General features: G+C 36.3%; 1 protein-coding gene across 1 annotated transcript in view; it reads right to left on the reverse strand.

The window, feature by feature from the left end:
- Window positions 1–12,429, reverse strand: part of MYO3A (myosin IIIA) — a 213,349-nt gene that overhangs the window by 63,682 nt on the left and 137,238 nt on the right. The window contains exons 21-24 of the mRNA XM_028114133.1: window positions 12,198–12,327; window positions 5,347–5,426; window positions 4,804–4,881; window positions 1,800–2,005 (exon numbers count right to left, since the gene is read on the reverse strand). Of these exons, the coding sequence (XP_027969934.1) occupies window positions 1,800–2,005; window positions 4,804–4,881; window positions 5,347–5,426; window positions 12,198–12,327 (494 nt within the window). The remainder of the gene's footprint in view (window positions 1–1,799; window positions 2,006–4,803; window positions 4,882–5,346; window positions 5,427–12,197; window positions 12,328–12,429) is intronic.

Consider the following 12,429-nt stretch of genomic DNA (forward strand, 5'->3'; position numbering starts at 1 on the left):
AACTGAGCCACCCAGGCACCCCAGCCCAGTACCTTGTACCTAAAGAAAAGGTCACTGAAATTCCATAGTAATTATAGTAATATTATATTAATTTTTAAGCAAGTTAAAGATCAACTTCTAAAAAATGAAAAACATGAAAATCGGTCACATTATGATTTTAATTTGAAATTTCTTGATATCAAGTATTTTTAGGTTCTCTGTGTTCATGTACAGAATGGAGAATTTACTGATAGCCAATAAGAAATTCCAATATTTTTCATTTCTTAGTTTTGGATATAAAATGGGGTCTGCTTTGCAAGAAGGGAAGTCAGTGATTGGATGCTGGCTCTACTTCTGAACCCTACAGCGTGAGGTTTTAAAGTCTATCTTAAACTACCATAGAGGATTTGCCAATTATGGAAGTTAGCATATTTGTGTAACTCTGCTCTCCATCATGAAGAACTGGTAGGGTTTTCTTCGTTTCAAGGTGCTCAAAACAAATACCTTTCTTGTCTTTTTTTCTCAATTATAAATCAGAAGGACTTAATTATTTATTTACTAGCTTTTAAAAGTTATTTCTTAAAACACAAGCTAGGCAGTAATTACTTACTGAATACCTGAATGCTTTCAAACCTGTTTTGTGCTTTTTTTTTTTATACCTTTCTTTTCTTTGCCAGGTGCCAAAGGGGAAAAAAGGCAAGAACTACCATAGATACCTGAAAATATGAAAGTCTGCAAAAATAATTAGAATTTTCATTTTATTTAAAATAGTAAGGGTCTTGGTTACCCCAGGTGAAAGAATGCTTGACACTAGACAAGATGATGTTTTGTTTTGTTTTGTTTTGTTGGGGGGGGTGTTAGAAACTTTGTTTTATTCTTAATCCTAATTTCCACACTCTGAAAAAGGCCAGAGAATGTTATATATAGGGAATTTCTCAAATGCTAGCTTTCACGTGAAAATTGTAATACTTTGGAAAATTGAAACTTCAAGTTTAACAGCTAATAGTAATCATAGAATTGATAAACATCAGAAACATGGCATTTAAAATATAAGGTACTAAACCTCTGTATCACCACAAATGTATTATCTTATAAAATATATTTAATATATAGCTCAATTAATTTTACATTAATTTCAAATATTAAAAAGGACTTCTTATACCTAATTGAGTCTTTTTGTTTTCTAAATACTGTTACTGAGATAATCTCATTTGATCCTTATCACAATTCCACCAGGTAGTCATGACAGATTCATTAAATGAGGGGAAAATGAGGTTCAGTATAGGCCAGGGTTTCTCGATCTCAGCATGGTTAACACTTTAGGCTGGATAATTATTCGCTGTGGGGGGCTTTTCTGTGCATTGTAAGATGCTTAGCAGCATTCTTGGACTCCATGCGCTAGATGCCAACAGCAACCCCCATCCCATCAGCTGTGACAACCAAAATGTCTCCAGACATTAACAAATGTTCTTTGAGGGGCAAAAATTCCCCCTGTTGAGAATCACTGGTACAGCCCAAGGGTCACACAGCATGAGCACTGGGTTGAGAACTAGACCCTCTAACTGCTCAGTACAGAAACTTAGGCCTTTCAATCATCCTGCTCATGACCGGTATCCTATGCAACCACATCAGATCTCCCAGCTGACAACAGAAACTCCCAGCCCAGTTACCTTCTCTTTCAATGAAAAATCATTTGCAAAAACAAAATGCCTCCGTCCTAGAACGGCTGAGTAATTTTCTTTCCTATTTTGTTTCCTGTCATTCTTCTGATGAATTTCTCTATAAACTGTACTTGGAATCTTGAAAAGAAATCCACGTACCGCTTTATGAAGTTGGAGAAAAGTATCCGATGAGAGTATCCCAGCCTTCGAATTCTTGCTGTTTCCAGAATTCCAGTGTAGCGAAGCTGTAGGAGAACTTTCTCTTTGTCATATTTTCTTGCCTGACGTTCGTTATTTGGTTTGATGCAACGGACAAAGTGAGGTTGGCCCACCACCATTTTGGATAACAAATCCATCAGGGAATACTATAATACGCAAAAAAAATAAATTTCTCAGTGTAGCATACAGAAACTTAGCGGCTTGCAAGTCTTTCTTTTTATTATAAGAAAAAAACCTCTGAAAACTGGATGTTACAAATGTTCACATTAATTCACAGTCAACGGAGGAAAATCCGTATTAATGAAAATTTTATTTATAGGATATTTTTAAAAACATAGATTTACTCATAAAAACGTAGGGGCAATAATTCGGAACTTAACTATTAAAAGGTTGCCTGTACTTACTTAAGGCAACTTTAATTAATAGATGAAATTACTTATCAAATAATTTGTTTGTAAGTAATTATACCCCTTCATGGAAGCTTGCTGATATATAATATTTAGGCATATGACTTAACTTCTTGCTTATACTATTAATTTCCTTGTCCAATTCTTTCTTTATAGAAAGTATGAAAGTAAACACTTCAAGGCCTGTCAGAATCATCTCCTGGGTTAAAATAAGAAATGAGAAGTTAAAGCAGTTTACTATATAGGACGTAGGAGTTACGAAAATAAGCAAATTCATTTAAGTACTCTAATCTGCTCTAACTTGATAATTTTCTTATTTATTTTAGGATTTTCAAAGTCACATAGATAGGAAAACTGTGTTCAGCAACAGCTTATTAAAACGGTAGCCAATTACAGGACAACTAAGTATAACAGAATAATCACAGCTCACCTAAAAGTGGAAACTCAGAAAATGAGCATGTTAAAGACCAGCACTGCAATTTACTGGCAAGGTAACCAATGTATGAATATAGTCAGCTGGCGTCGGTTGGATTTCTTTTAGTGTTGAGAACATAGAAGCCTATGGTTCTGAAGCCAGAACAAGGCAAATACAGAATTACACAAGTGACAAAGCCTTGGGTTTGCTCGGCTTCTTCTTGGGCACCGAAACTCGGATGTGATCCTCACACAGCTGGGCTTGCCACTTTGGAGCCCCCTTTTCATGACATTTGTCTGCCATCATTCCTTTGGTAGTCCTGCAAGCACCTGCCGGGCGCGGGAGCTACGGAAGGGATACACTTGCCGTTGGCACTCGGAGAAAGAGCCTGCTGCAACTTAGGCACTGGTTTGTCTTAAGAACCAAGGCATGGTGTTTCACTACGTTCATCCTCCGCAGAAGGAAAAACAACTTTAAAAAAATACATTATATACTCTATGGAATTATCTTCTATCACTTTCCACTTCAGCCTGAGGAGGACAATGATTTTATGAACTAGTGTTCTAAACATACACACAGGGTTGGATGTCACCAACAGTGGACCGATGTTGATCTTGGATAGCTCACTTAAAACAGGAAGATAATCTGTCTGTAAATACGCTTGGTAATTTAGCTTTGCTGTGGTCTTGAGGTAAGGTGAATGTACCAGCAGCAAATGTGAGATAGGAAGCATATAAACGTACTACCATGCTACTCAGAGTTGATTAAGCACACACTGTCTGCTATGAGCTTATGACTTGAAAAAATATTTAATAAAACTACCCAGCTATTTTTAAAAGCATTTTATGATTCTGTTAGAAAACTGGATTTACTCACTGAACACTTACTTATAGTAAATTTAGCCTAATTTCCTCCCCTTCTCCCGCCTTAAATTATACTATTAATAATTTCCAATTTTTAGTTAGTGTCTTCTCCACTTTCATTGGCTGGTTAATATGATTTATTATTATTTTTTAATTGTTTTTAAAGATTTTATTTATTTATTTGAGAGCGAGCGAGCGAGCGAGTGAGCGGCAGCATGAGTGGTGGGGAGAGGCAGAGGAAGAGGGAGAAGCAGACTCCCTGCCAAGCAGGGAGCTCAATGCGGGGCTTGATCCCAGGACCCCAAGATCATGACCTGACCAAAGGCAGAGACTTAACCAACTGAGCCACCCAGGCACCCCAATACGATTTTATCAGAAGAGATAAATAAGAACTGACACCAATAATGAGGACAGGGGTATCTAGAGTTCTTCGGAGCACAGAGGAAGTAAAGTACTTCTTATCTTCCTTAGCTTCCTTTTCTCCCGTATTGTCCAGGGAAAAAAGGTAAGAAAGGTCACCTTGACCCTATGCTAAGGACACAGTGGCTGACTTTCCTGGCATGTTACTATGTTTCCCTGGTATTCCTTCTCCTTGCCCCATGCTTATACCAGTTCTTTTTCTTTTGAGGTTTTCATCTTGTCTATGTGCAGAGAGATATGGAATGGACCCGGATGCTCAGCCTTGTCCCATTTGCCCACCGCAAGATCGTTTAGGAGTGGGATGGAGAAGTGATAAGTAGTTATCATAGCACTGAATTAAACACTCTGTCAGGTTTTGTTTTAGTGCAAATGTGTTTGGTTCTTTGGACAAATTTAACCAAGGTATAAACTTCCATTAAGATTGACTTAGTATGCAATAATCTTATAGATAAAATATCAAAGCAAACCATCCATAGGTTTTTGACAGTACTCTCTACTATATTCTGTATCTAATAAATAGTAAATGGAATACAATGAGAATTATCTTTTGCTAATAGTACTCTGATATTTATTACTAGTTTTTGATTTGTAACTCTCATTTAAAATAAATAACATTCCTGGGGCACCTGGGTGGCTCAGTCAGTTAAGCCTCTGACTCTTGATTTTGGGTCAGGTCGTGATCTTATGGGTCATGAATTCAAGCCCCCATCAGGCTTTGCACTGGGCGTGGAGCCTGCTTAGTGTTCTCTTTCTTCATCTCGCTCTGCCCCTCCCCCTATTTGAAAATCAATCAATCAATAACATTCCTAAGTACAACACACCATAATTTAATGTCTTACTCTAAAATATGATGCAACTGTTTGTGTCTTCATGTTGGTAGTCTCTATGGTATGACCTGTGGCTTCTCCACTTTGATCCTACAAAGACCAAGAAAGACAGTGATGCTTCAGTATCCACTGTACTTTATGATCTACAAGAAGCGCATGGAATTTCCTTCAGGTTATCATGGTCTATGCATTCAAATACATAAAATGACAAAAGGTTAATATTTTTACTAGGGTAATTGTTTTGTCAGCCTCACTGGAATTTTAATTGGTCTTGCAGGGAATGTGAATGTCTCAGACCTTAGCTAATATATTTTTAGTTGGTCTTAGTGTAACATTGAAATGAGCTATAAAGGAAGAGTTAAGAAGGTATCACAAATTCATGATTATTTTAGTGGCTAGCAGTAATATGAACATAACATAGCTGTTTAAGCAGAAAAGAAAGATCAAAGGGAGAATACCTAAGTAAAATGCTGTTTACTTTTAGGAGCACACACACACTGTTGTTGTAAAGGTTAGATTTTTAGACTCACTGTCATGCAAGATGCATTTTCTTACCTTTGTCAAGTTGATTGATTTTTCTGAAGTCCTCATTTGATAATTTATTATATTTCTAGTTTTAGAATGCGGCAGATTACCTATAGGAATGTGGATGAAATTAATATACATTTTAGAGTCTTTCATCACTAGAAGACTTTCCTCATTTACTTAAGTATTAAAATAAACATTGTTGATGCCACAATATTCATCCTTGCTTAAGTATTTATGAGAAATTTAAGGATAAAATATTACATAAAAATTTATGACAAATTTTAAGTTCAGAAAAAAAACCCCAGCCTTGAGGTTAGAAAAAAATACAGGTAAGTGTTGGATTTCCTTTAACTGCTACAAGATATGGTGTGATTCTGATAAAGGGAACAATTTGCTTCGTGTGTGTGTGTGTGTGTGTGTGTGTGTGTGTGTGTGTGTTAAATGGCATCTGAGATTTTTTTTAATGCAAAAGTAAGCTTTACAATGGGCCTTGAAAATCATACGGATTATTAATTCATATGAAATGGTTATAAGAAAATCAAGAATGGTTAAGAGCAATGGATATGTTCAATCTAACATTCAGAAATAAGTGCCTCTTACTAGGGCTACTTAAATATGCACAACTTGAGGCTGTGAAAATATTTTGGTGTGGTGAAAAATTATGGCCCCAGAAGCCAGGAAGACCTGGATTTGGATACCAGCTGTGGTACTTAAATCGTATTGCCCGCGGATCATTTACTTAGTCTCTGAGTTGCATTTTGAAACCGTATAATGGGGATAATGCTGTCTGCCTCCCAGAATTTTGATGACATGTGACAGTATGTCTGGTGCATGGTAGGCACCCAGAAATGTTAGTTCATCTTCTCTCCTGTCCCACCTCTCACCAAGAACAATAACTAACCAACCACAATCCAAGAGTTCATCATCCCAACAGTAATGTTCAAATACATCTCCAGAATTCAGTATCACGTCAGAAAGATTGTTTCTTTTTCACTCTCATTCTTTTAGGTGAGAAGTGGAGGCTACATTTTTTTTGTTTGTTTTTTAGAGAGAAAGAGTGTGTGTGTGTGTGCATGCCAGGGGTGGGGTGGGGACAGAGGGAGAGGGAGAGAGAATTTTAAGTAGGCTCCATGCCCAGCATGGAGCCTGATGCAGGGATCAATATCCAGACCCTGAGATCATGACCTGAGCCGAAATCAAGAGTCAGGCGCTTAACCAGCTGAGCCACCCAGGTGCCCCAAGGCTACTACATGTTTTTGACAAATCCTTCACATTCTTTGTGGTAGCAAAAGCCTGGCTCCAAAGTGCTGATGCTGGTGGGACCCTGCCTGGGATGTAGCTGGCAGTGCCTCTACTGTGCTGTCGTCCCCCTTCCCTCGTTATCAAGAAAAGTGCCACAATGGGTGTGCGTGCTGGCTTTCACGCTGGGCTGCACACTGCACTGTTTACTCTTCGACTGTGAAACTTACTGCAGACAGCAGAGTGGCCAGAGATAGTACCACATGGTCTTCAGAGGGGCAGCTGTGGACTTTCATTTGTTTTTTTTTTAAGGGAAAGTTTTAGAAAAGAATTACCAAAATTACTACAGACTTATACAAAGGACTAGTAGCACATTAATTAGAATAGACCCATTACTGAATAGATACCATTACTTAATATTAGCCAAATAAGAACTAAAAATTTAAGTTTTTCTGAAAACTAAAAAACTAGAGGAAATTTACTAAGGGATTAATAATTTCAATGTAACAAAATTTATACACTAGTCATCAAATTATTTAACAACAAAATAAATGAAAGCCTTTTTTTTAAATGAAAACCTAAAAATTCATTAACGTGTATCAACAGGAACTAAAATTAGCAAAGATCTTCTTTTTTTTTTAAAGATTTTATTTATTTATTTGAGAGAGAGAGTGAGAGAGAGAGAGAGAGAGCACATGAGAGGGGGGAGGGTCAGAGGGAGAAGCAGACCCCCTACTGAGCAGGGAGCCCGATGCGGGACTCGATCCAGGGACTCCAGGATCATGACCTGAGCTGAAGGCAGCCGCTCAACCAACTGAGCCACCCAGGCGCCCTAGCATAGATCTTAATTTCAGAAAATATATCCACTTTGCCTTTATAGTTGACCTGATGAACAAACCTGTAATAAACCAAGGTAGAGATGCGAGCTGCAAGGAATTGTGGTACGTTTCCTCCTAATAATGGCTGAACTGTATTTCATATTTAAAGTCATACATGCAAAGGGTTATCTTAGAATCTTGGAGACAGCATAATACAGAATTGGAAAACCCACACTTTCAAGGCCACTTCTAAGACTTCCCACAGGAACAACATTGGGAAAGTTGCTCAACATTTCCAAGACTCAATGTCTCATCTGTAACAGTAATTCCTCCTCAGAGTGTTGCTATTAGGAGTAAATAAAAGTAGTCAGCCCAGTGCCTCGCACATTGCAACTTCTAAACAAATTTATGTATTATTATTGTTGTCATCATTATTATTATGTTTGCACATCTAGGTGAATATAAAATCCAAATGCCTCTGATAGCTTTGAGATTCAGTCACTGAAACATCTTTGACTATGAAATTCTCTTCTCCCTGGCTAATGAAACATGGTTTTGCTGATAATAAGGAGACAGAACATAGTATTGAGAACCTGGTTGCATATTTTATAAGGGTAAAAAACATGAGATTAGGTGCACAGACGCAGTTGGTGGATATAGAAAGAGATGACAATGGTTAAAGTCAAAACTGAAGACATTTGCTTCTGGGCACGATAAAGTAACACAGACTGAATTAGCTGAAATAACCAAAAAAAAAAAAAAATACAAAATACAAAATATATGAGGTAACCGTTTTTCTTCCTTTTCATTTTTTATTGTAAAACTTACATAACATAAAATTCAGCATCTTAATCATTTTTAAGTGTACAGGTCAATAGCATTAAATACATTCATAATGTTAGGCAACCATCACCACCATCCATGTCCATATTTTTTTCATCTTGTAAAACTGAAACTTTATACCCCTTAAATACTAGCTCCCCATTCCTACCACGCCCAGCCCCTGGCAACCATGATTCTGTTTTTTGTCTCTATGATTTTGACTGCCCTAAGTACCTTATTCTGAAGAATCATACAGTATTTGTCTAGGAATAACAGTTTTTATATATCGTGCATCAAGCAGTATAGGACACTGATCCCTGAGTGAGGGGAAACAAATGAGGTGAGCCCTATGATGACCCCAGTTTCTGTCTAAAGAGATTTTACACTGTAAGGAGGGGAACCCAGGTGAAGACTAGGGAAAATAACAGATGTAACCAATAGAATACACATCAAATGGTAGAGTCAGTCAAACCCAACATATCTTTGGTATGATCACCTCAATTAAAAGGCAGAGATCGTCACAATTTAAAAAGGCCCAACTACATGCCGTCTACAAAAAAAAAAAAACCCACTTTAAATACAAACACAAAATAAGATGAATTTGAAAGTGTAAAAAAAGATATACCATTCAACCACTAATCCTAAGAAAGTTGGAGTCTCCATATTATCAGGCAAAGTAGATTTCAGAGCAAAGAATATTATAATAATAAAGGGGTCTAGTCATCAAGAAGCTATAATAATCCTAAATGTTTATGTGTCCAGTAATAGATCTTAAAAACACATGAAGCAAAAGCTGATAAAAATGAAAGACAAAATAGATAAATTGAATTATAATCAGATATTTCAAAACTCTTCTCTCAGTAACTGGTAGAACCAGGAGAGAAAAAAACAGCAAGGATATAGAAGATTTGACCAATACTATCAACCAAGTTGATCCAATTGACATTTATATAACTCTCCATCCAACACAGTGGAAAATACATAATTTTTAAGTGTAAATGAAACATAAAATAAGATATATCATATTCAGGGCCATTAAAACATGTCTCAGTAAATTTAATGGATTAAATCATACAAAATATGCTTTCTGAGCACTATAGAATTATATTAGAAGGCCACAACACAAAGATTTGGAAAAATCCCAATATTTTTAGAACTGAAATATAATACTTATAGTCCATATAAGTACTTATATTAGAAAAGGAATGTTTTCTTAAATCAATGACCTAAGGTCTCACCTTAGAAATTAGAAAAAGAAGACAAAATAAAACCCAAAGTAAACAGAAGAAAGGAAACAAAGATGAAAAAGCCCTCCCCCCGCTCCTCCCAGAAGAGAGAGAAAGAAAAAAGAAGGAAAAAAAAAAATCAACAAAATAGAAAGCAAAACCAATAGAGAAAATCAGTGAAACTATAAACTATATGCTGGTTCTTTGAGAAGATCAGTAAAATTGACAAATCTCTAGAAAATCTATCAAGAATAAGGTGAAAAAGGACACAAAAGATTCAGATCAGGAATGAGAGCTGATAAAACGCCAAGATCTATAGATATTAAAGGATAGTAAGGGAACATTATAATTGACGTTATGTCAATGAATCTGACTACATAGATGAAACAGACAAATTTCTTAGAAGATACAACCTACTAAAGCTCATTCAAAAAATTAGGTAATTAAATATCCTTATATGTGTTGAACAGTTTGATTGAATTTGTAGTCCAAAACCTACTCACAGAAAACCCCTTCTGGCCCAGATGGCTTCACTGGTGAATTCTATAAAGGAATTCAGAAAGAAATAATACTCCCTCTACCTTTCCTGAAAATTGAAGAGGAAGCAATACTTCTCAATTCATTCGATGAGGCCAATATTACTCTGATCCCAACATTAGAAAAAAATTAGAAGAAAACTATAGCCCAATATCCCTCATGAACACAGATGCAAAAATTCTTAACAAAATGTCAGCAAATTTAATCTTAGCGATACATAAAAGTCCAGCGCATCGTGACGCAGGTTTTTCCCAGGAATAAAAAGTTGGCATAACATTCAAAAATCAATCAACATAACTCGTCATATTTACAGATTAAAAAATAAATGAATGAACATCTCAGTAGATGCAGAAAAAGCATCTGACAAAATTCAAACATGCATGCCTGATAAATATTCAGAAAATTAAGAATAGAAAGAATTTCTCCTCCTGAGAAAGAACGCCTATGAAAAACCTACAGGTGACATCATATTTATTGGGGAAAAATTGAAAGCTTTCCCCCCAAGATGAGGAATAAGGCTAGAATGTTCATTCTTAGCACCTGTATTCAATATTGCATTGGTGATTCTAGCCAGTGCAACCAGGCAAGATGAAGACATAAAAAAAGTAAACAGAATGGAGAAGAAAGGGCAAACTTTTTTTTCACAGATGACATGATCATCTATATATCCTATGGAATTTACAAAAAAAGCTACTCTAATAAATGAGCTTAGCAACACTGTAGGGTGAACGATCAAAACACAAAAATCAACTGGATTTCTATATACTAGCAACAAACAGAATTTAAATTAATTTAAATATATTTATATATTTATAGCATAAAATGTGATATATTAGCAGATAATTTGACAAAGATACACAAGACTCATACACTGGAAACTACAAAGTATTGCTGAGAGAAATTAAAGAAGGCTTAAATAAATGGAGAGCTATATTGTGCTCCCTGATTGGAAGACCCAATATTGTGAAGATATCAATTCTGCCAAAATTAATCAATAGCTTCAGTGCATCCCAATCAAAATCTCACCAGGATTTTTGATAGAAATTGACAAGCTTATTCTAAAATTTTTATGGAAAAGCAAAGGAATTATAATCGACAACTCTGAAAAAGAACAAGAGTTGGGTAGCTTATACTACCTGATTTCAATTTTTTTTAATAAAGCTACAGTGATCAAGAAGTGTAGTACTGCCATAAAGATAGACAAATACCAGTGAAAAGTCTAGAAATAGACTTACATGTATATAGTCAATTGATTTTCAACAGGGCACCCAAGCGATTCAATGGGGGAAAGAACAATTCTTTCAACCAACGGTGCTAGAACAAATGGAGAGGGGTCAGGAGTGGTGGTGGGAAGGATTCCAGAGCCATGAGGAAACATCATCTGGGGGTGATGAATACGTTCACTCACTACTGAGCGTAGTAATGTTTTATAGGTGTTTATGCCTGTCAAAAACTCATCACATTTTACTGTCTAAACATGTGCTATTTATTATGTCAGTTATATCTCAATAAAACTGTAAAAAGAAATGCAAAATAATAAAACAAACTCCAATAAAGAAAAATAACCCAAACTACATTTTTTTTCCTACTTAAAAGCAAATGCAAACATGTATTTGGTTGGGTGGAGCAAACGCATGTAAGTTTTTAATCAATAAGGCAGAGCTCACTAAACCTATAGAGTCTTTTTTGAAGGTTTTTTTTTTTTTTTTAATTTTTTTGACAGAGAGAGAGACACCCAGAGAGAGAACACAAGCAGGGGGAGCAAGAGAGGGAGAAGCAGGCTTCCTGCAGAGCAGGGATCCCGATGCGGGGCTCGATCCCAGGACCCCGGGATCATGACCTGAGCCGAAGGCACATGCTTAACCATCTGAGCCATCCAGGCGCCCCTAAACCTTTAGAGTCTTAAAGTACCACCCCAAAGCTGCCCAGTCCTGAAACAGACGTCATTCTGAACTTTTTAGAGGTGAGCATATTCTTCTAGTGAGTAGTTAAAATACCACCATATTTTTTGGTCAGTTCTTCAGACACTTTCTTTATTGAAAACCTAGTTTGTTTATATTCATTTTTACATGTTCTTCAGACAATCTGGGCAGAATGTATTAAAAAACGCATTTTAGTGAGCTAAAAACAAACCAACATAAAGAAATTGAGGATTATACTCATGAAAATCACAGTCAGAAACTACTGGATTGGGCCTGAGGAACTTTCTCAGTTGAAGGAAATTGCCTCAACTTACCTGTTTTTGTCAGAGGGTGATTGACTAGTTGCCGAATTACACTGTTTTCTGATGACCTCAAAAGCAGCACAACATCAGTTGGAAGAGTGTCTCTATTTTTAGCTAAGAACCCACTTGCATTATAGAGGACCTGTTGATAAAGTACGTTTCAGTATCACAAACGATGTCATTCTCATTATCATCACCATCACCATCAACAGCAGCAGAATCATCAGTAGGTATTGATTGAGAA

Source organism: Eumetopias jubatus, unplaced genomic scaffold (genome assembly GCF_037043125.1).
Source record: "Eumetopias jubatus isolate StellerSeaLion01/CBP00866 unplaced genomic scaffold, mEumJub1_p1.0 scaffold_8, whole genome shotgun sequence".
Lineage (NCBI taxonomy): Eukaryota > Metazoa > Chordata > Mammalia > Carnivora > Otariidae > Eumetopias > Eumetopias jubatus.